General features: G+C 36.3%; 1 protein-coding gene across 2 annotated transcripts; it reads left to right on the top strand.

Moving 5' to 3' along the window:
- Nucleotides 1-1,171: 1,171 nt before the first annotated feature.
- LOC121380546 (zinc finger CCCH domain-containing protein 4-like) lies at nt 1,172-23,243 on the top strand. 2 transcript variants are annotated; one of them, XM_041509401.1, is made up of 15 exons: nt 1,172-1,558; nt 6,475-6,999; nt 7,324-7,508; nt 8,039-8,295; nt 10,518-10,572; nt 10,749-10,910; nt 11,378-11,489; nt 12,002-12,111; nt 12,632-12,686; nt 12,887-12,995; nt 13,472-14,577; nt 14,890-15,102; nt 15,781-15,863; nt 16,999-17,117; nt 17,840-23,243. In XM_041509401.1, exons 2-15 carry the CDS (start codon nt 6,495-6,497, stop codon nt 19,440-19,442), a joined length of 4,674 nt encoding a protein of 1,557 aa, XP_041365335.1. In that variant the 5' UTR covers nt 1,172-1,558; nt 6,475-6,494; the 3' UTR covers nt 19,443-23,243. The 2 variants fall into 2 exon arrangements, with proteins under 2 accessions (XP_041365335.1, XP_041365336.1); XM_041509402.1 differs by lacking the exon at nt 1,172-1,558 and having other exon boundaries at nt 6,226-6,999.
- The last annotated feature ends 4,389 nt before the right edge of the window (nt 23,244-27,632 follow it).

The raw sequence follows: 27,632 nt of genomic DNA, 5'->3' as shown, positions 1-27,632 counted from the left end.
CGATGGTAAAAGTCTAACCGATTCCCACCCCGAATCCGGTCACTATGATAGGCTAAACAGCTCATTGGATATAGCAAGAGGAGAGGTTGATGAAGGGTCATCTATAATATACTTATTGTCGTGTTTATATCCAAGCACGCTGTTCTGGGCACACAGCTCAGGTATCGGGACTGTCTGTCCAAGATAGTGTGTTAGTGGTTAGTTGTTTGTGAGAGCGACGTCGGTGTAGTGGTCCTACCTAGTGAGTCATTAAAACTCGAACTGGATGAGAGCCAGTATCGGAAGGCGAACCCAGTACCTACCAGCCCGATGGCTTAACCTTGGCTTACCGAGGTCGGTAACTAACTTAGTTATGATTATGGATGACCTTAGTAAGGTCATCCATACATCGACAAAGTGTTTTAACCACTGAGCAACAACCATGATAATCGTACTTGTCACCTCGACAACGAATGAATTCGTCGTGTGAAGGCGCGGCTGTTTACTGTACAGGGAACTCAGTAACTTGGCGGCTTTATCAATATTTTGTTTATTTGAATAACAAAATAAATATTACAGTACATGTATACAAATTAACTTTTAATTATCTCGAACTAACATAGCTGTATCCATATGTTAAGCGCTCTCTCTCTCTCCCTTCTTCTTTCTCTCTCAAGTGATATTTAACACGTTTTTGTTATTATTGACGATTTGTTTGTTAAATAAGCGCATCGTCACTCCCTATATTATGAATACGCCCACAGAACAAGCTATTTTTACTTGTAATATGCTTTCTCGGTGTATATTTAAAACAACTTATAACATTACCATAGTTACTATAACCTGAAAACCCCACTGATGAAATAGACCAGTCTTTGCAGTTCAGGGTTGATAGCTCCAAACAAGTTTTATAGAGGCGTGGCATCGTTGTCAAGATAGGAATATACCACTAACGGTTCAAGGGGACGAAGCTTGTCAATGTTAATAATCCTTTTTTATATATACACTAGAAATATATTTTTTCAAAATAGCACACTTTAAAAATATCCTTTAATGTATAACATATTGGTAATGTAAACTGTATAGTAACCGTACAGTAAATATTGTTATGGTATACAGTCGCTTTATTCATAGGCGAGGCCCACGCATCTATGTCTGGAATGTGACAGGTCACGTGATGTATGACATCAGTTCGCCATATTGCTATCTTGGATCGCTCTGTGACAAAGAACCAGGAAAAAACAACTAAAATTGGATGCTATATTGGAGACGCACTTTGCACATATTTTCTATCTTCTATGTCCGATGTGCTGTAGTCTGCGTGAAATGATTTTACACAGTTTTGCTCCCAATTTCTGATGTAGGGCCTGTTCCCATGTTACAAATTCCCCTCCGCCTTGCGGGGAGAAGCCATTCTGGCATAGGCCTACAACAAAGGAAAACTCGGGATAGTCCTTGGCTAATCGGACTATAGACCTGTCTACCAGATGAGACTTGATCACCATAAAATCTAGGCTTACTAGTTAAGCCCAGACACCAAAAACTTCGATTCCAGGATGAAATTTAACTGAAAATGAAGGTAATGGAAGTTGGAGCATAAATTATGCTAATGAGACTGGAGCACAACTCGTCGAAAACATGTCAACTGGTGAAACCAACATTTACACGAATTTAACCATTTAAAAACTAAAGACAACCATTTATGCAATTTTTAAATTTAAAACATCAGCATTGGTAGAATTAAATGATGAAACTATTTCAATTTAGGATATTCAAGGAGGTATTTAATGTGTAGTAGGTTATTCAGGTGTTGCATGTCGTGACGTGGCGTATTTATTGAATGGATTATGGAGTGCATGGGCACAAGTCGGTCCTATAACTCCCAAAATTAATGTAGCTTTTATTTTATTTAAAAAAAAAACAATACACGCCAGTTACATGTTATTTGCAGACATGTTTATTAGTATTTTCTTTTATTATTTTGGTGGATAATGTGCATTTTCAAAACTATTGAATGAATGTAGCGATGTGGGTTAAATATTTCGTGCGTATGAATACATGACATCACTAATCACACTTCGACTAACAGCCAAGCACCATTAAACCGCTTAGAAAAATAGTGCATTGCCTTAAATTCAATTACAAGCCGAGAACAAGTTATAGTGGTATGAACAAAAGTGATATGAAATGACTATCCCACTTCTCATGAAGGATACTCCAGTATAGAACTACAATGACAATACAAGTATACCCTAACTCCATATTGTGGCTTTGTAGGTCAGCATTGGGCAGGTTGTTGACCTAGATACAAAAAAAAAAAAAAAAAAATGGTAGCTCATTTGAAAAAGAGTGCTATTTATGTGTTTGTCAAGTGGCCTAATTTGAAAAAAAACTTGGCTTGTGTGAGAGAGAAACAAAAAATGTGTGGCTTTTATGGAAGGAGTGAGGAATGCAAGAGTTTTATTTTTAAGGTCTTGCAAAAAAACCTTTTGTTCATTTAAAAAAAAAAAAAAAAATCACCCCCACCCCCACCCTCCACTAAACTGTTTTACATTTTTAAGGTTACCCTTGAAACCGTGTAACTAATTTGTGAGTTATGTGGTATTTTGCAGTCGTAACCAATTTTAGTTCTAGTACTCTGTTTCGAAAGTGAAACTAGAAGGCAAAATAAGTTGCCAATCGGAATGAATCGTACTAAAAACCAGATGAATCCTACTAATGGATTGGTAATCAATTTTATTACATATGGATGTTTAGCATGACCTATAAAATGGTGTTAATAAGAACTTTTAACATCATAAGAAATACGATGAACATAATTAAAAACATTATTTCATTTGGGTATTATTTGTTACAATAAGTTTCATTGTGAAGTTGTATGGCAAACAAAAAACTTGATTGCGAACAGTGTCGTTAACTTATGTGAAAATAGTAACTAGGCCATACAATACCTATCGTTTGCGACTTATATAGAGAGCTGCTTATGGAATAACCGATTACTGCCTTATCCTGAGAAGGTTGGAACCATGACAGCCATGTCAATTTGATTCACATGGTGAGACTTGCAGCATTTTAAAAACAAATTCACATTTAGATGTCAAATCTCCAGTTCATGTAAATATGAACCAAAAAACATGATATTCACACTTTTGTATGACCACAACGCAGAGTCATACAGTGTGCACATAGTTTTTTCGGCTCATATTTGCATGAATAAAAAAAAAATTGTAGTCAGTTCTTAATTACATTCAAATTGCATACTGTGATTCAGTACACAAATTTCAGAGATGGCTACACAATTCTAAAACATTCAATAGTAGTTGCAACTATATGTCAGAAAAACCAAATGTTTAACATCTGATGATTAGTAAATCAGTGTGCTCAGTGGTGTCTTAAAACAAAAGAAACTTAAACTGGACATAGTCATTCACTTTGTGAATGCATGTCATGGTGGTTAGTTGATTAATCAACTTATTAATTACCCTAGCAATGTAGTCTAGCATGTTTCGCTGAAAAATTTGTTGTTTATCCTCATCAAAAGGTTAATATTTTATTAAACATGGTATTTTATCTGCATTAATTAACACTTCAAAATGGTGGGTTGGGGCGATGAGGATGGGGCAACATGCGATATAATGGTGGCATTCAGTGGGATAGCACTACATGTAGTCTGGTTGTAATGATAACTATAATGATTTTTGATGAAAATGTCCACTAGCCATTCATGTCATTCATAGAGAGAGAGCATGGCCTCAAAAAATTGCAAGAACAATAGTTTCGTTAGTGCATTGTTCATACAACTTTGCTAACCAAGTTTCTGTTCATGCATTAAAAGTTAGGACATTGTCATGACGAGTTGTGCGAAAACAAAATGGTTACCTGAAACTTGTTTGGATAACCGATAAATCGTTTATGCCAATTTTCAGTTCTCGGAGGAAGGCATGTCTTCATAATAGTGTGCTTGAACTGTGATAAATAAGGGATAAAAATGCCCTCGGCTCAAACATAACATTTTCTTTGAAGTGTTTCGACGTAAAACATGGGTAGAAACTTAATACGTACAAAATAAGTAGAAATTGAGTGTCATTTAAATGACATTAATTAGTCTCCCAGTCCAGTTTTGGGGGCGGAACGTAGCCCAGTGGTAAAGTGCTCGCTCGATGCGTGGTCGGTCTGGCTATTTCTTCTTCCAGCCAGTGCACCACAACTGGTATATCAAAGGCAGTGGTATGTACTACCCTGTCTGTGGGATGGTGCATATAAAAGACCCTTGCTGCTAATCGAAAAGAGTAGCCCATGAAGTGGCAACAGCGGGTTCGATAACAAATGCTGAACACAGATCTGTCAGTAATGTGCTTCCAACCAATAATGAACAAATTAGTAACTTTTCCAGGCTACTAGTCCCCAAGGCCATGGCATTTTGTGTTCTTTTCTATGTGTTAAAGTAGAATGAATTGCCCATAGCCCAGTGGTAAAATGCACACCTGATTGATCTAGGATCGATCCTAGTCATTGAGTTCATTGGGCATTTTATCAGTCCAGCCAGTGTTCCATGACTTGTACATAACAAAGGCAGGGTATGTGCTATCCTGTGTGGGATTGTGTGCTGGCACATAAGCGATCCATTACTACTAATCAAAAAGAGTAACCGATGGTGTTTCCTTTCTGATTATCTGTGTGGTCCTTGATGACATGTCCAACATTATATAACCATAGACAGGGTTTAGGTGGAAGCCCTTAAAATATTAACATTTTGGCAAATTTGCTATAAACATTCAAGTTTCCTTTAGCCAAAGAGCACAAGTGGTGGTACATTATAATCTATAGATGATTTTCGAATTTGCTTTTTGGCAAATTACATGTAATAATGAAATATATTTGCCAAATTCAACTTGAATTCACATTTGGTGATTTGGTGAGTGACAGCTAAACCCTATGTAAATAAAAAAAATATGTGGAGTGCACAGTGTAAAAAGTGACCCTAAAACACCATCTTCTAGGGGCGTATTATGGGGGGGGGTCCCCAGTTTCACTGACACCCCCCTCAGGCAAAAAAAACCCAACCCACCATATAGATCTAAATTGATGTCCACGTAAAATTTATTATTTCAAATTATAAACATTTACATATTATTTCGGAACCCCCTCTGTCTTCGTACTTCACCTTAAACATTTTGAGCAAAACTAAATAGTGAATCGTCACCTCGACACCCATCATCAAGCAAATATTGAGTAATCAAACTAAGGACAGCCTGGTTGTTGGTCTAATAATATATATATATGAAGATTGATAGTTCAGCCAAGAACCCCTTAAAGTTGAGCTTTACTAGATAAATTTATCAGGTTCAGTTATTTTTATCATCAGAAGTACCAGCTGTTCATTTTGAGACCTTACTCAGCATCTGTGACCTGCATGATTACTGATTACAAATAAAATGCTGATGTATATCCTGGATAGCAGGTTGCCAAATGTTCATTCTGTTGGATAACAGAGCTTGTTAAACTACCGTTCAATACATACAACAATATGTAGGTCACTGTGACCTAAATACATTTACCGGTACCTTGCAGCAAACTAGGGGTTTTAAATGATGATGCCACTAGAACTGAGTGGGAATGTTTTCAACCCTATTATGCACAACAGATGAGAATTTGGCGTGCATTTATAAAATCTTGGAGGTTAGAATATAGCACATTTGTACAGGTCTGGATTGTAATGGTTTGGCAGACTTTCATTTTAGAAATCCCTTGGAGTGTACAAAATTGCACTGTTCAAAATAATCTGGGTGAGATCACTTCCTTTAATATAAATGTCTTGAGTTTCATTGATTTGTAAGGAAGTTTTTTTTTTATCACTTTACATTTCAACCGATTTAGTCACATATGCGACTTTTTTTTTCTTCACAATACTATCTGTATGAAAAATAGAAGTAGGCCCCATTTGGCTCCAAGATGGAAAAGTTAACATAGAGGGTTGGATGGTACTGGGTGGCATTGTTTAGGAAGGTGTTTAAAGTCTAAAGCTAGTGACACACATATCTGGTAATCGCATAATTGTTTTCGTTCGTAAACCACACCACACCACCACCACCACCCCCCCCCCCCCCCCCCCCCCCCCCCCCGAGATAACATTTGATTTCGAATCGGTGGTTTTTAATGAAGACTGACATTTATTTGTCTGATCTGATTGACGTACATTTCAGGCTGTGCTTGAAAATTCTGCATTTAAGAGATCCAATAAATGAATTGGTTTATGGACATATGGGTCACTAGCTTAACTACATTGAATTAGCAACATCCTACTGATACATAATGCAGAATAATTGAAAATAGTCATCCTAAAAATGTGTGTGGCAGTGGAGAAGGAATCTATTAAAGGGGAAGTGCAGTTTATCTCTAAGATTGAATAGCTGGCAAGCAGAGATGTACTTGTGCTTACACCTCTTGCCAGAAATGGTTGATAATTAAAACCCTGCTTAATAAATTTTTTTCCAGACTTGTTTACAAAAACTGTGATGATTAAAACTATGGATGAAGACGACCATGACACACAGGTTTTGAATGAATACGAAGACCAAAACCGCAATGTTGAACATGAAGAAATGCTGGATGACCCAGACCGACAGCATTCGGATGAATTCCAGGAGAACTATTTCGCCCACAAGAAGTTTAAGCATCGGCACCGTTCGGAGAGTTTGGACAAACCGTGTCGTCAGCCGTTCCAGTTGGAACTGGAGAATGATGGGGTGTACGTGTCGCCTGGCGGACATAAACACAAACACAGACACAAGAAGTTCCGCAGACACGAGGTTGAAGACGACATGTCACCGCGCAGTGATGGCGCTAGGAGAAGTCTTGATGCGGAGACCTCGCCAGATTCCAGCGTGACGTCGCGACAGGTTTCCCGGGACGATGATGTCGTGGGATTGGAGGATGGGGAGCTGGAAGATGGGGAGCTCGATGATGATGAAGGGGTGGCTCCCAAGGAGCGACACCGTGAAAGGAAGCACAAGAACCACAGTAAGTGACAGCTTAAAAACTCCGTCTGTACCAAGAAAGATGAGTGATCACTCTCGCTCCGCTCCACACTCGCATGGAAAGTGTTGGGAGAGCTGCAAACTGATCGCCTTACAGTCAAATTTTAATACACTTTTAGGGGTTTTGTGTTCATTTCATTGTATGCTCCAGTATTTTTCAAACAGTCTTAATGTACATGTAAGTCATATTTGAGCTAAGTAAACTGAGGTGGTTCAAAACTATTTTATGGTTTGAGTGTAGAAAAAAGAATTATCTTGTAATTCATCTTTGAATTCTGTAACTAACAGTATTTCATTATTTTCAAAGGTCATTCCAGTCATCATGTTGAAAAGTCGCCACCAAAAGAAAATCAAGAATTAGGAGAAATGGTTTCTGAAAATGTATATTTGGAAGAATCTAAAGAGGAAGTTATGCCAGAAAAGAATAAAAAGGAAAGAAAGAAAAATAAAAGAGCACACAGGCTTGCAAAGAAGAAAAACAAAGAAGAAAAGGTAATGTTTTCAAGTTGCTATTTATATAAACAAAAAATTCAGAGTCGTTTTTCATAGGTTGTTTTATTTCCCGTTCTTTGGAAGACTACATAGTTTTCATTAAGTTTTTCACAAATTTATAATGACGTAGCATTTTATTTGGTCCCATTGATCGGTGGTAATTGTTTAGAATTCAGGTAAAAAGTTAATATTTTTGGTGTCATTTAGTATCTTGACTGCATTGTTTAGACATAGTCTGAAAATGAGGCGGGACATAGCCCAGTGGTAAAGCATTCGCATGATGCACGGTTGGTCTAGGTGGACCCATTGGGCTATTTCTCGTTCCAGCCAGTGCTCCACAACTGGTGTAACAAAGGTGTGGTATGTACTGTCCTGTCTGGGAGGTGCGTATAAAAGATCCCTTACTGCTAATCGAAAAGAGTAGCCCATGAAATGGCGATAGCGTATTTCCTCTCTCAATATATGTATGGTCCTTAACCATATGTATGACGCCATATAACCGTAAATAAAACATTTCCTGCCTTTTTCAGAAGAAGAATTCCAAGCGCCACCATTATGTGGACTATGATAAAGTGGAGGAAAAGGAGGAGGACTGGACCCGGCCAAAGAAGAGTCGTTCTTCACCTGGTCCCTACGACAGTCCGAATCGGAGTCCTCACCGAACGTTTGGCAGTCCACACCACCGGGGATCACCACGCAGAGATCGGAGTCCACTGGGTGGCTACGGCAGTCCTTACCACAGTCCACCTGGCCTCTATGACAGTCCGTCAGATGAGTCTGGGGAAGAGTGAGTCATGTCAAGTTTTATATAAACATTGTATACAGTATCATGTGTATTTACCACTGGTGTGTGCGATAACTGACTTACACAGACCTTGTGGTGAACTTTTTTTCAGGGAGTGAATAATTGCTCCCCTAATTATGGAGAGCCATTGAAGATATTGCCGTATTGAATAATTGATACCATATAAGTTAACATGCTAAGGGAGCTAAATATTACTCTCCTAGAACTAGTCATGGGATTGATGGGGAGAGCGATAGTTCCCCTTAAAGGGAGGGTAAATTCAAATAAGAGCCTTATGTGTTGGAAAGATGCATACCTGGACCACCAACACATACTGACACTTCAACAAATGAAAAACACGTAATTTTAGAGTTAATAAAAAAAACCATGATTATTCCTGCTAACTGGGAGCAGCCATTTTGTTTCGTTTTTGTCACGTCTGGTGGTATAGCTTGGGGAGAAGTGACGTCAGCTCCGTCCAACTCCTCTTAAGCACAGTGTAAACAAACGTTCTAATTTACGACAAGGCGCTTCGCTTTCATCAACCTGACTTGTAAAACAACATAAATAACTTGATAGTATAATAAACTATTTAACTAAATCAGGGCTCCTAGAATTTTATAAAAATCCACTAGCCATGGGATCAGTAATTTTAAAAATGTACTAGCCATGATTAAAAATTCACTAGCCCTACTTAAAAAAAACCCCCACTTCTACTAATAATAATCAGATATGTCACCTAAAGAGGGAGATTGAGCTTAAAAATGCTTAGATTGGGGTGGAAAGAGGGAGCAGGATATTCATATTTACAAAATATGTAAATGCAGCATTTGACAATGGGGTTTTTTCACTAGCTGTCGGGCTAGTTATAGTAATTATTTACTAGCCCAACACTGAATATCACTAGCCATGGGAGTGTGGCTACCATAATCTAGAAGCCCTGACTAAATATATTTCAATTTGCATCAATAGAACGAAATGGAGTTATAGTTTTAAAAAATCCAAAGAAAAGATGCTTATTATTAGGCCTATTGGTAGGGTATGTTTGAGCAAAAACGACCACTCACAATACCCAAGTGATAATTTTCTTTTCTTTGGGACTACGTAATTGGTCCGTTTTGTGATGTTAGATGGGAAAGTCTACTTAATCAAGAGTTTTACAGAATTACAGTAATAAAGTGATAATGTCCATTACGATTTGAGGGGCATCCGCGCGGCTATCAGACAGTTACCTTGTGATCTTAATAAAAGAGGCACGTCTTTTTAGTGTCTAGACACAGTGTCTGGGGACCGTCTAAATATACACCTGCCAATCAGGAACCACAGGTACAGGCCACGGAAAGAAAAGACCAATTAACCAAGAACACACTCTGATTATTCTTTCAATACGTAGGTTAATTTATGTACAAAACATAATACAGTTATTTCAACACTTTGACAATGGTTTGTATTGAAAAATAATATATACTTGTTGCCGGCTTACTGGGATAGATATTATTACAGAACATTGCGATGCATCCGCAAAAATTAGGTATGTTTTGTTTCTTCAGTTCGAAGACTAATTCCTGACGTGACACATTAGGTATTACGTAACCACCAGCTCGCTAGAGGGCGTATTCATTGGGATGGTACAAAATGGCTGCGCCCGTTATATATAATAGATGTCACATTAATTAACTATACGATTATACTTGTTGATATTAACCAATAATGTGCGTTATATATCGTTGCCTTAATTGTCCCTTTAAACGACAAGGTCTGTGTTCACATGGTATACACTATTCACTATCTCATTTTCTTCTGTGTTCAGTCACACATTATTTTAGTCGATTTTTATCACTTTTTGTATCAAAAGTTTCACCAGGTGACGTAATGACTGCTTGATATGGAAAGAATATATATTTAACTTGACGTAGTATATAACACAAACCATTAGAAAAAACACAATACCCGATTTCAGTATGTAACATTAATACCATTTCTATACTATTTTCTCTGGTTCTTTGAAAATCTTGACCATAAAACGAAATGTAAAACATTGCTAGGATTTTTATCTTTACTGAATTTTTTTCTTCAGTTTACTTTCTAAAAAACTTTACCCCAAAAATTAACCAATCAAATTAAAGTAGATTGCACTATTATAAAAGTATAATTGTGTGTCGCATGTTGAAATAATAAACTAATGATTTCACTATGACAACAAATTATTGTTATTTGTGTTTCAGAACCAGTGTCCCAAAAGTTGCAAAACCTAAAGATGTTCAACCTGAAAAGCCACAGGTAGGTGCATTTTGTACTTTTCTATTTGGATACGTTGTAGGTGCTCAAAAACTGGAATATCATACAATTACTGATTTAATGAATAAGTTTACATTTAATAGTTATTAATACACAACCAATGCTTACAGATATTGTTATTGATTATTTGTGAACAGATTCTTTGATATATGTTTTAGTTTGGGAAAAAGCGAGGTCGAGATCGGAATGGTGGTACAAAGAGAAAAAACAAAGATAATGACTCGCGCCGAGAACCATCGAGAAAGCGCCCTCTTCTGGCGGAGATGCCCATGCATGAGAGACCGCATTGCAAGTACTTCAAGGAAGGAAAGTGTTCCAAGGTATGTTTTGTTGGATTGAAAGTCAAGTTGTGTTTTGTTGGATTGAAAGTCAAGTTGTGTTTTGTTGGATTGAAAGTCAAGTTGTGTTTTGTTGGATTGAAATAAAGATACGGTTTGTGTAATTGGAAATCTAAATATGTTTTGTTGGATTGGAAATTAAGATGTTTTATTTGTATACTGAGACCTATCAATTTTGAAAAAAAAGAAAAAGTTTTTAATCTATATTATAACCGAGATATTTAAGAAAAAACAAAACAAAACTAAGATGTTGTGTAATTGTTTTACTGACTCGTGGTGCTGTGCTTTTAATTATAAATACGAGTACATGTTCTTCTATCCTTGAAATTCTACATAGTGTGATTTCACTAAGCATAACTTTGTTTTGCTGTTTAGCCATGAGATAAATTGCAGTTTTCTATGATGTTATAATTAATCTTGATCAATGATTACTTGATGTTGTGTTTCAGGGTCATGAATGTCCATTCAACCATGACTTCAGACCTCCAGGGAAACTAGAAGTGTGCAAGTTTTACATCAATGACACATGTGTTAAGGGCAGTCGCTGCACATACATGCACAATATCCTTTTCTGATCATTACAATTTTACCAAGCCAAACTTAAACTATTTAATTTTATTAATTAGTAATTTGGCCCCTATCTCTGCACAGCGAATCTGAACATTATTAGTTCTATAATCAAGAATCAAGAATCAAGAGATTCGAGTAAAAATCTAAATTTAGTATATGAAAAATGTGTATTTGGTATCAAGTATTGACTTTTAAGATGCATGGAAATTATGCAAAATTAAATTCAAATAACTGCAATTGTTGGATAACTTTTTTCTTAAACTACAGTGTATTTTAAGAAATTGGAAAAAAAATATATAAACTAGAAAAGGATCTAAATAATCTTGAGGATTGAGGATATAAATTGTGTTTATGATAATTATTGAAGATGAATAATATAAAGTAATATTAAAAGAACCTTTGTACATGAGTCTTTATTAATCGTTTATTGCTTAGTGTAATCTGTGGGGCACAAAGTGTTGAAATAACCAGATTTTTGGTATATTATTCCTTAACTGTGGTATGTGATTATCCCTGTAAGTATTTTCATACTGGGCAGACATGTTACCAAGGTGAGAGCTGCAAGTTTTCACACGAGCCATTAAACGAAGAAACTGCATTGATTGTTGAGAAGGTAAGTTTTGCCACTGAGGAACAGTTGCTGATAACATTTTAAGATTTTAATTACTTGTTTGCAGATAAATGTTTAATGCTGCTAGGTTTTACAGGCAGTCTAGCTGTGTTTGGGAAGTATTATAATTCAGTCTTAAAGGTATAGTATCGCAGACCATTGACCTGTTTAATGGCCCCATAAAATACTACCTGAAAATATATACATGTGATTTGATGGTTCAGTTATAATGTTTTGTTTCCCAAATGAATGTGATTTTCATTTATTATACATATTTAGAGAAATAAGGTTTTGTAAATCCATGATAATATGCCTTTAACAAGGTAAGCCTGTGCATATAAAATACAGTAATCTGAAATTGTTTTGCTGGGATTCATGAAAGAATGTAGCCAACACTTGTTGACTAAACCAAAATGTATCTATCTATAATCGGTTAATAAAAATAATCGGCTGCCACAATGCAGGCAAGTGTTCGGTCAGCAGAATTTTAATAGAGGTTAATATGTAAATTTGTTCTTTTCAGATGAAAGAAAATAGGGACTACCCAATTGATGTTGCACCAAGACCAAGTCTGTTAGGTAAATGTGTGTGTGTGTGTGTGTGTTAAGTTTAAGTTTAAGTTTATAAAAAAATAATTTATTTATTTAATTTAATTTTTTTTTATTATTATACTATTAACATGTTGAAAGCTTCTTAATGTTAAATATCCCCATTGTTTTATGGTCTTTTAACTGGTAGTTGGAGAGTTCATGTTCTTATTTGGTTTCTTATTTCACAGGATCTCCACCTAGAAATCCTGTAAAGAAAATTCCTTCCATCTTTGACATTGAAGTTTTCCCACCTAACCAACACCCCAGCCCAAGAAAACTTGGGGCCTCTCCAGCCAGGTGAATATATTAAGATTGTTCTTGTAGGTTGTTGTTTCCTAACCCAAATATTGACTTTAGTAGTAGTAAATGTTACAGAAATTATTATAAAAAGGATTTTTATATATATATAAAAGGAATAAAAAGCAAAACAAATTGTAACTCAAAGAGAAAATTCAGTCAGGATTAGTTGACCTTTTTTTTTTTTTAATTTTAAAATATTTATTTGACATATTCACACAAGATTTATTATTTTTTATTATTTCTAATTACTAAGTTACAGTAATATACATATCATTGAATTAATATACCCATAAAAAATGTTTTGGTAATAAATAAATAAATAGAATTTATATAAACATACAAAGGATCCCCAATTGCAAAACTTATGTAAGAGGCTAATTGGTAAAATTGGAAAAAATATAAATTTCTGTAGATAACATTTTGAGATTATAATAAAATAAAAATGAATGGAATTTTTATTTTTTCTGTAACAGGCCCAGTGGGTTCTACAATGACCTTGGATCTCAGAATGGACCTCATGATGGGCCCCAGGGCCCAAAACATTTTCAAGGTCCCTGTCAGAATGATGGTCCATCAAGGTTTTCTGGTCACAGTGGTTCAGACTCGGAAGGTCCACATATGCAAGGTACCGGGAACGAAGGTCACAGATTTCCAAATCCAGGTGATGGTCCCCGATTCAACGGACCATGTCCAGATGGTCCTCGGTTCAGTGGATCTGGTCCCAATGTGCCACTGAGACAGAATGGTCCGGTTGATGCTCCCCCACGTTTTAATGGGCCAGCAACAGGACCATCTCCAGGACCAGATATTCCTTCAAGGTTCAGTGCACCAGGAGGCATGGACATTCCACCACGGTACAACGGACCTGGTCCAGACGGACCACGCTTTCAGAATCCTGATGGTCCTGCCAGATTTGCACCTCGTGGTCCAGGACAGAATGCAGGTCCTGGATTTGGACCAGGCCCAAGATTTGGTGCGGGACCTGGCTTCAACCAAGGTCCAAGTCCAAATTTTGTTGCGCCTCATGGGCCAAACTTTGGTGTACATCCACAAAGAGGTCCAGGCCCATTGGCATTTAACAACCCCGCCGCACCTGTACTTAACATGCTAGGAGCAATCTTAAGCCAAGCCCCACCGGAACTGATCCAGAGTGCCCTGGCTCCTCGAGTGATGCCACAACTCGGCAACGAGACAGGTCCTCTTGAAGACCACAGGGGTCCTCCTGAAGAGGGACGGGGCCCTCCTGGTTCTAAAACTACACCTGATTCCAGCCCGGAGCACAGACAGATGCAAGCACCACTTGCTGATGTGGATCAGAGAGAGGTGAAGCCGACTCGAGATCCAAGAGCTAGACTGCCAGAACAGGCGGACTCTGATGTGATGAATAAAGGGTCTCCGCACCATGCTGGGGAGTATCAGGATGTGATGAACAAAGAATCTCCACACCATGTTAGCGAGTATCGGGATCCCAGGTCAAGTGCTCCAGAAACACACGATCCACGAGCCAGGAGGCCTTCACAAAAAAATTCTGAAGAGGCTGAAAGTGTCCAGGAAAAGAAAACGCCCCAAGAACCTAATGGTAAGTTTATCTTACTGTGTATGTAATTTTGTTTTGAACTTAAAATTTAAAAAGCCTTATTTCACCTGAAAATATCTGCTCTCAATGTACTAAGTCGCATCAGTTTTTCAAGGTGTGCTCTGTATTTGTTTGTTTTTGTCTTTCTAGTACTTGTCTAGGACCCTTGCTGATGTTATTCTTTGAAAGGTCAGGATGCTTGCTAATTGTGAACCTTCTAGTAAAAGTGTTAAACTATATAAAGCCATGTTTGTTCTAACAATCAAATTTGGTTAAAAAGATTAATAATAATAAAATCTCTTGCTTTGTTTTCAGTCCCTAATACAGAAGAGCTTCCCTCAGTACACCTGGAGGATGATGGGTTTGACCCACTAACCACAGACACGGCGGGTGTTGCTTTAATGCACTTGCCTCCCATGCAACGCGAACTCTTCTTGCGGATACACCAGCAGCAGCAGCGAGCTTCGGCCAAAGACAACAAAGGGGATGCTGCAGACGCGGGGGAGGATGCGGCTGACAAGGAGAAAGGTAAGAACTTGTGGCTCTCGGGTACGCAATTCAGTTTGGAAACAGGTTTTTTATTATTATTATTATGTTTAATGGATTTAATTTAGTTGCCAAACTAAAATATTTTTTTTATACATACATACTAGTCTCTTTCTTGTTTCAACTGATATTTCATTTTGATATGATTTCTGTTTAAATGTGATGAAACATTTGTTTTGAATGCTTATCACTACTGAAATGAAGATTTGGTTTATTTCAAAACATTTTTTAGTTTTTTGTGTTATAGATGACTATATTGTTAACCATAAAATGAAAAATGTATTACTGCAACATGTCAAGGGAAGATAATGCCTACTATTTTTAAAATTTGAGAAATACTGGTGTAATAAGTAAACAATAAAATACACAAATATTTATTGTTAACAGAATATATCTGTAGAATATGCACAACTGGTATATCAAAGGTACTACTAATGGAAAAATGTAGCAGGTTTCCTCTCGATGACTTGTCAAAATTACCAAATGTTTGATGTCCAATAGCCAATGATTAATAAATCAGTGTGCTCTAGTGGTGTCATTAAACAAAACAAACTTTTAACTGTAGGATATGCAAGGTGATTATCCATTTCAGGTTCAGGCATATCTGTCCTGGGCATGATATACTTACAAAACCATGCACAGTAATATTTTCACTTTTAGATGATGATGACTGGTATTCCAGTGATGAAGAAGGGGGCGGGGCACCTAAACTCACCGACGTCTTGAAGAATCTGAATAAACAGGTACAGTAATAGGTTTTATTAGTCCCCTACCGGTCCATGTGGATAGTTTTTTCACAATGCCTTGAGATATTGAGCTATAATGCTGTGTATAGCTTTATCGTGGACTGTTACAGATGAAGTTTGACTTTCATGGTGATTAAAAAAAAATTGACATAGTTATGGCCATTGAACTTGGGAGATATAAAAATTAGTTTTTCTGACCTTTTTTGTCACAATGCTTGAAGATATTGGATGAACTTTTGTATATAATATAGCTTTATTACATATTTAACATTCATGGCTATTTACCCATTTTTCGCAGTATTATGGCCCTATTTAGGAGATAAGAAAATTTTTCAGCCTGGTATGGGACATGTTTTCCTTTTAGCAGTACTCTCAGAATGTTTATTGTTAATATAGTTTAAAGTGATATGTGTGGCATCCGGGGGTTCCACCTAGAAATAACACACTGCAGTATGAAGTGTTTGACACTAAGCTGATATAATAATATGGGTGGTGGTCGGCAGCACAGACAGTGGCAACGTGACTGGTCACTAATGTAAAGAGACCGGCCTTGGTGGCGTCGTGGCAGGCCATCGGTCTACAGGCTGTTAGGTACTGGGTTCGGATCCCAGTCGAGGCATGGGATTTTTAATCCAGATACCGACTCCAAACCCTGAGTGAGTGCTCCGCAAGGCTCAATGGGTAGGTGTAAACCACTTGCACCGACCAGTGATCCATAACTGGTTCAACAAAGGCCATGGTTTGTGCTATCCTGCCTGTGGGAAGCGCAAATAAAAGATCCCTTGCTGCCTGTCGTAAAAGAGTAGACTATGTGGCGACAGCGGGTTTCCTCTAAAAACAGTGTCAGAATTACCATATGTTTGACGTCCAATAGCCGATGATAAGATAAAAAATCAATGTGCTCTAGCGGCGTCGTTAAATAAAACAAACTTTACTTTAATGTAAAGAGCGTGTTGTGCCACACTGTTGTGAGTAGAACCATGTACATGAGGATATTTTCTGTGCTGACTATTCAACACCCTACTCATATTTGGTTGAGCCTGAGGATAAATTTCACTGCCCTCTATTTGTCTTTCTAGAGTAGAAAGTAATATATTAAAATGTTTATCGTGTCTTTTTATTGTCATTGCAGCCAGTTCAATCGACTCCCGAGTCGCCACAGCCTGGAAAGCCAACCACAGGTTCTACGTTCGACATCATGCAGATGATTCAGTCGATCAAAAAACAGGCAACCACTGACAGTACTCCTAGGTTAGTCGAATATGTCTTTCTGTCCGATCAGATTGATTGTTCAAAAGATTTTGTTGAAAAGTGTTTTTTTATTTTATTTTTTTTAATGTCTCCAGAAAGTGATAGTTCCCCTTAAATGATGAGGTCTGTGAGTGCACCATTGTCACATTCCACACCACACCCCTTAAAATAGAAAATAATTATGTTGCATTTAATCACGTAGACCAGTGGTAAAGCACTTGCTTGATGTGCGGTCAGTTTGGGATCGATCCCCGTCAGTGGGCCCATTAGGCTATTTCTTGCTCCAGCCAGCATACCACGACTGGTACATCAAAGGCCGTGGTATGTGCTATCTTGTGTATGGGATGGTGCATATAAAAGATCCCTCGCTGCTAATCGAAAAGAGTAGCCCATGAAGTGGCGACAGCGGGTTTCCTCCCTCAATATTTGTATGGTCCTTAATCATATGTCTGACGCCATATAGCCGTAAATAAAACGTGAGTGCGTCGTTAAATAAACCATTTCCTTCCTTCATTACTTAGGTTTTAGGGTACCGCTCTTATTTGGTTTTCATTTTTTTTTTTTTAAATTCTCATGGTGCAGACCCATTTTAGATATTGCAAATTAAAAAAAAAGAAAAAATGTATAAAACTCTTCTAAACCTGAATACTAAGAAAAGTGTTTAACTTGTAAATTTGTAAGTGTAAGCAGCTGTCTATAAATGTTTTGTGTTTGTCTTTCAGTTCTCGGAATTCGCCACGGGACTCGAGAGATCCCCGTCAAAGAGGTTCTCGGACTGACCCTAGGAAAAGTCAGACACCAAAAGAAAGGCTAGATACGGGAGGCATTCCAGGCTTGCCCTGTGGACAGTTCCCCGAATTCCGTCTGCCTCCTCTCCACGTCGATCCACCTGTGACCAATGCAGTGATGTTAACAATGACGTATCGCATGCACTTGGTGGATGTGAATCCACAAAAACCATACTATTCAATACCCCCATGCATCGATCCATGGCATGAAAAATTCAAGTCTGATCCTAGAGTTCAAAAATATATTGCTAGAACGGGTGGTAGGAAGCCTGCCAACAAGAATCAGGTTAACGGTGAAAGTGATTCTGTTCCCAAATCTCTCGATCCAAGAAGGGCCAGGCAGGCGAGTATTGACAAAAAGGACAAACTTGGTTCCAGTTCTCAACAGCAGAAAATGAAAGATCCGAGAATTAGAAAGACAGAATCAACAGACGATAGGGTTCCTACCATTAACCCTGACCTCCCACCTAGTCTCCAAGCACGAACAATGTCGGATCACTTGCCACCTCATAACCCACCAGATTCTAGGCTCTCCGATCATCATCTTCAAAGGATGTCGTCGCTTCCTCTTCAAAACATTCAAGGTCGCAGTCTGGATCCACGCCGAGCACAGAAGAATCAAAATCCTGTACCTCCAATCCCACAGTTGAATCCTCATCTGTTCAACCGTCAGCATAGTCTGGGTAGTTTGCCCAACTTGCCTAACTTGCCTAACTTGCCTCCTGCATCAGGGGGTTTACCATCTCTAAATATTCCACGTTTTCCAAACAATCCGAGAATGATGATGGATCCTCCATTCACAAACACTGGCAAGCTGGATGGAGACCCGTGGTCGCCAGATTTCACTGGACCTATGGAGTTGAGAAAGTCTGATCCTAGATCAGGGGCCGACTCCAGAGTTGTGAACGATTCGAGAGGTGATGACGGCATGAAAATGCCGCCCATGGGTGGGATGCACGGTGGTAAAAGACCATCAGCTGACCCCAGGGCTGCAAGGAAAAACTCGGGTGGGCCAAATCAGTCAGCTGATCCACAATTGGCTCAAAATACAGAAACAGTTGACGATAACTCTGGTACAAGTGATTCTACCCAAGGTTCTAATGACAGCCAGTCAAATGAACCAAAAAACAAATTTGACCATCGAAACAATCCCAAGTTTAAGCGCAAACCTGCTTCGTTGTCGGACACGGCTGAAAAACGCTTCACTGGCCAGAGAAAGAGCAGTATGGAGTACAGTTCTCCGCTGGGTATGAACGACAGTGTGGAGACCCCATCGGGTTATAACAGTTACAACAGACCAGTGGCAAACCCACCTCGCCGAACAAAACCAACGGATGGCGACAGTTCAGGAGGGGCGATGCTGGGTGCTGATTCCGTGGGAACGGGTGAACAAAGTGTGTCAGCAGAACAAGGTGACGGTTTTAGCTTGCCCAACATGATGGCTCCCCCTCAGGTTGCCCCAGCGCATGGCTTGCAGGAACCGCCACTAAAAGACTTGTTTAAATCTATAGACCCAACTGCATCACCCTTCTGTTGAAATATGAATGTGTATGGAAGGAAAAAGAATGTTGTGAAACAAGTTCTGTTTCAAAAACCAGTAGGTGTTGAAACATGTTCTATGTGTTACAGAAACCAGTAGGTGTTGAAACAACATGTACAAATGTGTTCTCTTTCAAAAACCGTCATCTCTGGAAACAACATATTGAAACATGTTTGTTGTGTCTGTATTACAGAAACCATGTTCGTTCGTTACAGAAAACATCAACTGTTAAACATGTTTTGTGTGTTTTAAACATGTTCCACCTAACAAAATCAGCATGTTCAACATATTGTGTTTACAGAAATCGGCATATTCAACATGTTTGGTGTACAGAAATCGGCATGTTCAACACGTTCTGTTTACACAAAATCAGCATGTTAAACATGTCCGGTTTACAGTAATCTGCAGGTTAAAACATGTTCTGTGTGTTGGGGAAAACTATTAAGTGAAATATATTCTGTTTGTTCTATCTGACGGAAACTAGCAACTGTTGAAATCATCATAGAAATATTTGTTCAAATGTATACCACATTATTTGTGAAATGTTCCATGAGTGATGAAAATACCTTTTTACACCAAGTTGAACTTGCCAAACCCAACCATGCCATGTTTATGTAAATGACATTGAGCAAGCAACTTCACACTGTTAATGTCTGTGTGTAACAGATTATTAACATTGCATATACACGTTTATGTGTGAAGACTTTCATTTCACAAAGATCACAGCCATGACATTTTATACATCTACTTAAAATATCGATCAAACTTTAAATTTTTTCCAATACATTTGAATCGGTTAAATTAACTGCTTCCTACAAATAACAAGTAGTATCCAAATTTGTTCTGAGCATTCTGGTTTTTTTTTTTTTTACCGTGTGTTAAAAAACTGGCATTTTTAAAATGTCTTTTCAAGTACTAATCCTAGGTGAAACTGAAAGAAAAACATGTTTCAAATGCTACCACAACAACAACATGCATAATATATACCCATAATATTGAAGTTGTATGTAAAGAATTGATCAGACGTACTCTTAATACTGTTCAGTGTTGTTGGGTGTAGTCTAGAAGTGAAATTTCAGTTTTTAATGAACATAGTTCATAGTTGTATCAGGTGCTAGAATATTGTGTGATGACCAAGTGTAAAATTCATATTTCTTGTCAACTGTTTAACAACTAACTGGAAATGTAAATAAGTTGTCTATTGACTGTTAACATCAGATAGAAATGTGTTATTCTCTTTGTCATTGTTACCGTATCGTTGTTGCTACATTGCTTTAGAATATGTAAAGTATTAAATAACCACATAATGACATTTCATAATATGTTTACATTGATGCAAGAAAAGAAATGTTTAACACCATCTTGCACACAATTTAAGCTGGACCCAATTTAAAAAAAAAAAAATTATAACAATTTGGCAAATTTGGTCTGAAATTTGCAGCCAAATTCATGTTTGTATTAGACCTGCTTTCTATTAATGCGATTTCTGTTTCTGTGTGCAAGTTTATCGATGTAGTACATATACATTATACATCGTACCTTTTCTATATGCATGCATGGGCATTCAGTGCATTATAATGTGGTGACGTCAATGCAATGTATTTTCTTTAAGTTTAAAAGTACACTGACTATGTCAAATTGTTTTTAGTAAACTGCTGAAAATGCAGATTAGGAAAAGCACATTTTCGTCGCATCGATGAAAAGCAGGCCTTTGCCAAAGTGAAACGGCTAAAATGGCAGTTGATCTACAAGAGGCACATAACTTCAGCATTCACTTTATGGCTGATTGATAATGGATAAAAAAAAAAAAAAAAGTGAAGAGTTATGAAAAGAAACACATTATTGCCTCAGAAATTATTGCTCTTGCATCAGGGTTTTTTTTGGGTCAATATCAAACATGTTTAACTGTCACATACCAGTAGACGCCCTAACCCATGGCCAGTTTATTATAGATTTAACTAATTATAACAATTATATATATGTAAGGTGCTAAATACGTGTATTTGTAAAAGTAAGCTGTTGTTGTGTGCTTATTAGTGTTTAAAGGTCAAATGTAGGAGGCTTAATCAGTCTTGATATATAAATTTAAAAACAAAAATATATATGGATGTACAGTGAAACCCCTCAAAACCGGACCCTCAGTAAACAGGAATTCCCTCAAAACCGGACATTTTACACGGTCCCGTAATTTGCGTATTTTTTAACACTAAAATTTACCCATCTAAACCGGAAACCCCTCTAAACTGCACCGGACGAAATTATCCGGTTCCATTGTGTTCCTTTAATGCAAATTTTACCTCAGAAAACTGGACGGTCACACCGACGTCAATCATTAACTGCATTACTTATATTTTGAATACCCACTCGGCCGATAACGTGATGGCATATGCAGAGCTAATTACATGTGTGCATGCTCCAGTGTCACTGTTGTGCAGGTGACAAATACCAATTGAGGGATTAATTAACAGCTTTGATGTTTAAATAAATAGAAAACACATGTACTCCCTTCATTCTGAGCTCAATTTATACAAAGTTAGATTAACTTACAAATTTGATCGAGTTTCCTTTTCATAGCCTACATGTACGTCTCACGATTACCGCAATGAATGGCAAAGCAACTAGGAATTTAATTCATTTTTCCAATTGTTTGAACCTTTTTTGTTGTTTTTTTATCTTTGCAAAGTTTATTTAACAAAATAAAGAGTAACCAAGAGTAAAATTGTTTCGCTTGGTTTGGTGGAAAATTTGTCAACAGTGTTTCATTTTAGTATCTACTTTGGACATGTTGAACGTCCAGCGAAATGCCGCCATGTTGAATTATCACTTGATGATAAACTAATTTGAAAGTTCGAAAGTGTACCTGTTTTTGTTTTTTTTGCAGTTTTATTAGTTACAATATCAGTAGAGAACACCAACCAACAAAGGGTTTACATCAATACTGAAACCTCTGTAAACCGGATACCCCTCAAAACTGGACTTTTTTCTTGGTCCCATGGGGTTTCACTGTATAAGTGGAAGGGATCATTATATTACATAATGCTGTACATCTTGGCTTTCATTAAAAAAAAGATGAGATTATCCATGAATTTTCATTTAATTCATAAAATAATTGAAATGTACCTAGAACTATACAGTGCTGTATGCATTTTTGTGCTGTGAAATATTTTATGAATCTTGTTGACAGACTCGATCAATCCATTTCATGGTGTATCGTGGGTTGCTTATTTCCTAGTTTGAAAAATATTTAAATTAAAGGTTGAATTAAATGAAACCTCTGGATAATGGGAATTTGCCTACCACTCCCACTGGCATCTTAGGAAATGTTGCATTGGAAGTGGCAGTGCCAGTAGGTGTGACAACATTAGGACATCAGAGAAATTGGTCCTACGGTAGGTGTGGACACATTAGGACATCAGAGAACTTGGTCCTACAATGGGTCTAATACAAGAGTGAACCAGAATGTTTTTTTTTTATTATTATTATTTTTTTTAATCCACTTTGACTTTATACGTTAGTGATCTGTTCTTTTTCCCCCCATCTCTTTCACTATTTCCTTCAGCTATTTGATCTAAATTTAGAAATTGATGTGATAGGGTTTACGGGACAGAATGTATATATACAATAATATGAAAATGTTATGGAATTATTTGAAATATACAAATGAAGAAAAGAAAAGTATTGAGTTTGTAGATTCTTTATGAATTGAATTAAGTAAGAAAAAAGTTTTGTTACAAAATGACTTAACAACTTTAATTTTAAATGCCATATTATATGATGATAATAAAATGGTAAAATTGAGTGTATTTTTATTTTTATTTTTATTTTTATTTAATTTTAAAAAAATTTTAGATAAAAAAAAAATTCTCCAGCTACAGCAGCAAATGATAAAAAAATTTACATAATATTTCCTCTTATTTTTTTTACATCCCACTAAATATAAAATTTTATGCTTAGCTAGGTATTTGATCATCATTTTGTTTGTTATTGTCAACCAGAGACAGTCGAGTTAAGAATTCCCACCATTATTTTAGAAAATATAATTATGTTCTCATTACATGAATTATTACAATATGTAATAAAATGTTAAATTCTTACTTTTATAAAATTGCCCTTCCAGTCCTAACTTGCCTATGTAATCATAAACTGATTTTATTATTTTCATTTTGACTTGGATTTATGTTCATGTTTAATCCTTGCGGGTTTTTTTCTTTTCATTTTTTTTCTCAAGAAATTACCCCCAAGTCCTCAAGGTAAGAACTAAGATAACCACCTGCCCAATGTGCGGTCAGTCTGGGATTGATCCCGGTCTGTGGACTCGTGGGATTTTGGTATGTGCTGTCCTGTCTGGGATGGTGCATATAAAAGATACTACTAGTGGAAAAATGTAGCGGGTCTTCTCTAAGACTATATGTCAAATTACCAAATGTTTGACATCCAATAGCTGATGATTAATAAATCATGTGCTCTAGTGGTGATGTTAAACAAAACAAACTTTAACCTATTGCTTCAAAAATGTAACATGTTTTACCGAATTTTCTAGTCAAAATGCTTGAAGACGACATTAATATCCCTTCTTTACAATATGGGGAAGCATGTCATCCAAAGATCCATTAGTTTCTGCGTAAACTGCACAAACGTGAAATAAAGAAATAATGAATTAAGATTTACTTTGTTTTAAAAAGATAGGTTGAATTGAAATGAGATCAAAATGAAACTAGAAAGTATTTTTTGTATTTGTTTTAAAACTGAAAAGGTCAACACGGTCAAGGTCATAAAGATTGAAGTGTTAATGTATTTCAAAATGGTTGTGTATGCTGGACATACTTGGATGTGGTCTTGGAATTACTGTAATCAAATGAAAGAGATCTGATCGGCAGGCCATGCCTATAAATATAACATGCTTTTGATCTTATGTATACAATGTAACCTGTGCATATAAATATAATGTAGATATTTGTGTATATATATGTAGTTATTGTACATATGCTATACAAGATGTATTGTACGAGTGTGATATAATTGTTAAGTGATGATGTATGTTGTGTTTACCATCATAATGTAGACATGAATGTATTCAAATTGCCAAAATTTACATTGTAAACGTTGGCAATTATTAAATTGTTTTACCCAAACAGGTGTTTGCGTCTTTTAAAAAAAAATTAAAAAAAATCTAAACAGGTTTTACATTGCTTAATATGTGATGGATATTAGACACAGTATGTGAAGTTTCATGAAAATCGGATGAGAACAAGTTGGTAGAGCAGACACTATATCCCATCATAATAGACATTATACCATTTTAATTGAGTTTTAAGAAATATTACAAACATTGCAAGATACTTAAAACTCTGCCAAGATCTATATGATAAAATGTGTGTATAGTGTATCACCTGATGTTATCCACATTACATATTTGCTTCCAATAATTGGGAGACGAGTACTTTAATATACGACCTAGATTATTTTTAAGTATCGATAGTTTATTTCAGGTGACTTCAGACTGCACACACCATATTCTCAATAGCTATCACAATGAAGTGACAATATTATTAGTAAACTGTTAAACTATAAGTGTGTTAACCGATTGTAGTTTACTACATGCATGTATATATAGAACACCAAAAGGAACTACACTTTTTAAAATGCAATATTTTCAAAAGTATTTTGAACAATTTATACAAATATTTATGTGTGATGCTACCACATTCTTTGAATAAGATCACACAACAAAAGTTGCAGACGGTGTGGTGTTTTACAGGCCAGTCCAGAAAATGAGTTTTGCACAAAAAGCATTTTCATTCTTAAATTGAAGTATGCAAGTGGCTACTTCAGGTTCCATTAGACCAAATCAATTCCTATTGCTGATAATGTTAACGTTTACTAATAAAACTGATATAAGCAGCGTTTCAACACACCCAGGAAGTACAGCAATAGAAAGTGTGGTACCTCACATCTAATCTAGCTGCAAGAAAATGGGGGGTCACTTATCATTTAAGAGATTTAATTTATGTTTTTAATAGCAACCGTAATTTTTTCGGAAAATTGCAGTTCCATTTTTAGGGGTACCCCGCATTAGTTTCAACCTCTGGTATATACTGCACAACAACTGTATAACAAATAAAATTGTATTTATTTATTGTCAATGGATAATAGTATTTGCACAAATAATCAGTCACATATTACTACCAATCACACCCACAGCTGCTTTTACTCCGTAAATATCTGACGGTGCACATCGAACTTCTTTGGTACTATGCAACCTATATCAACAAAATATATTTTTCAAAAAGTGTCCAATTGGGTGTTTTCATGACTATCAGGATCTTCTGTGTTCTGATATGATGTGACAACATAATTGAAAGTGTTCCTACAGTGCAACCTGATTTAATGTACACCTCAGGAAGCATCAGTGTTATGCAATGTTGTATACAAATGCAATGTATCATATTTAAAACACATAATAAATAAAAATACTACTCTTGAAGATAAATACTATGGGTTGGTTGTGTATGCTTAGTTGTATATGTAGTGTGTGCATGCATAGTCAGTCTCTCATTTCCAATAAATAATTACTTTAAAAACTCATTTATTGCAGTGACCCTGTGTTTTGAAAGACTTTAATGGGCATATGATAAGAACTTCACTAGAAAAAAAGCATATTACATGTGGTATCTGAAATGAACACCACTGCATCCACAAATAGTAAATTAATGTGGTACACATCATGGTGGGGTAAACACCCAAGGTATGGACTATGCTTGGATGTCAAGTCACTGAATGCAATATTTTCAAACCCATCAGCCTAGTTGGTTTTTATATATGCATTATTAAATCGCTGACAGCTACCAATATATCTGTTGATATTTTATTAATAATCTCCAGTGATTGGTGCTTACAGACACGTATCATATCTAGAGTTATCATTAGGATTTTACATCTTTATTTTTTATTTGTCATAAAAAAAGCACATTCAATCCATCAAAAGAGTGCGTAAGTCATTTTTCTTTAATTATTTTCTGTTTTAACTGAATATAATATTTATATCGTATGCGTTACTACAATCTGTAATGTAACACATCATTTACATAGTAATATTGGAAAATATAGCTTTACAAGTGTGGTAATAGTGGAAGATAATACTAACACACTCCTAGGTAGATTAACAAATGTGTCAAAATTGCTCTTGTACTTGGTATATACTTCAAATACCCTTTACTATAGAAAACTCACTGAATATATGGACAAGATTTAATGAACTGACCTAAAGCTATCATTACCAAGCTTATATTTGTGTACAAAGAAGAGAATGCAAAATGGCTACACAGAACCCACTTCTGTAGATTTTAATGTTTTTGCCAAACTCCCAAAAACAATTGTAAAAACTCCCATATTTGCCTAAAACATAATTCACCAACCTAAAAAGTATGTTAAAATTACAGCAGAAATCAGGTTATTTAAATATAGTCATTCCAGAGCCAATTGCATTCAAATACACATTGTTAATGGAGATTTAAAAGCTTAACCTAATATCAGCTAACATTATTTTTTAACTAAAAATAAATTATTACTAATAGCTTATTTCATCTTGCCTAGACTTATTATCCTAAATAAGATTAGTGTTATATGACATGTCCATCACCTTGGATAAATAAGCTTTAAAATATTTTAGGTAAAAAATATGGGCCAAAATCTCCAATTGGTCAGCACAGACTTTTTTTCAAACTCTATTCTCAGCAGTGCACAGTAAATTAATTCCACGGTCAAGGTCATTATGAACTCCCATGCCTGAGTGTAACCTAATTAAGCAATTATGACTGTCAAATAACAGTAAATGGCACACAATATAAAATAATGATAATATAGTGAATATATGCTATAGGTTCCATTAGACCAAATCAATTCCTATTGCCGATAATGTTAACGTTTACTAATAAAACTGATATAAGCAGCGTTTCAACACACCCAGGAAGTACAGCAATAGAAAGTGTGGCACGTCACATCTAATCTAGCTGCAAGGAAATGGGGGGGGGTCACGTATCATTTAAGAGATTTAATTTATGTTTTTAATAGCAACCGTAATTTTTTCAGAAAATTGCAGTTCCATTTTGGGGGGTACCCCGCATTAGTTTCAACCTCTGGTATATACTGCATAACAACTGTATAACAAATAAAAGTGTATTTATTTAT

The sequence above is a fragment of the Gigantopelta aegis genome, chromosome 9 (genome assembly GCF_016097555.1).
Source record: "Gigantopelta aegis isolate Gae_Host chromosome 9, Gae_host_genome, whole genome shotgun sequence".
NCBI classification, from domain to species: domain Eukaryota; kingdom Metazoa; phylum Mollusca; class Gastropoda; order Neomphalida; family Peltospiridae; genus Gigantopelta; species Gigantopelta aegis.
Note: the sequence above shows the minus strand (reverse complement) of the source record. Positions and strands in the feature narration are given on the sequence as shown.

What these genes read in the sequence shown, in the direction of transcription:
- LOC121380546 (XM_041509401.1), top strand. Translation starts at nt 6,495, where the DNA reads ATGATTAAAACTATGGATGAAGACGACCATGACACACAGGTTTTGAAT. An exon ending in CTGCATTGATTGTTGAGAAG is followed by an intron (nt 12,112 to 12,631) that starts GTAAGTTTTGCC and finishes TGTTCTTTTCAG; the next exon opens with ATGAAAGAAAATAGGGACTA. An exon ending in ACCAAGACCAAGTCTGTTAG is followed by an intron (nt 12,687 to 12,886) that starts GTAAATGTGTGT and finishes CTTATTTCACAG; the next exon opens with GATCTCCACCTAGAAATCCT.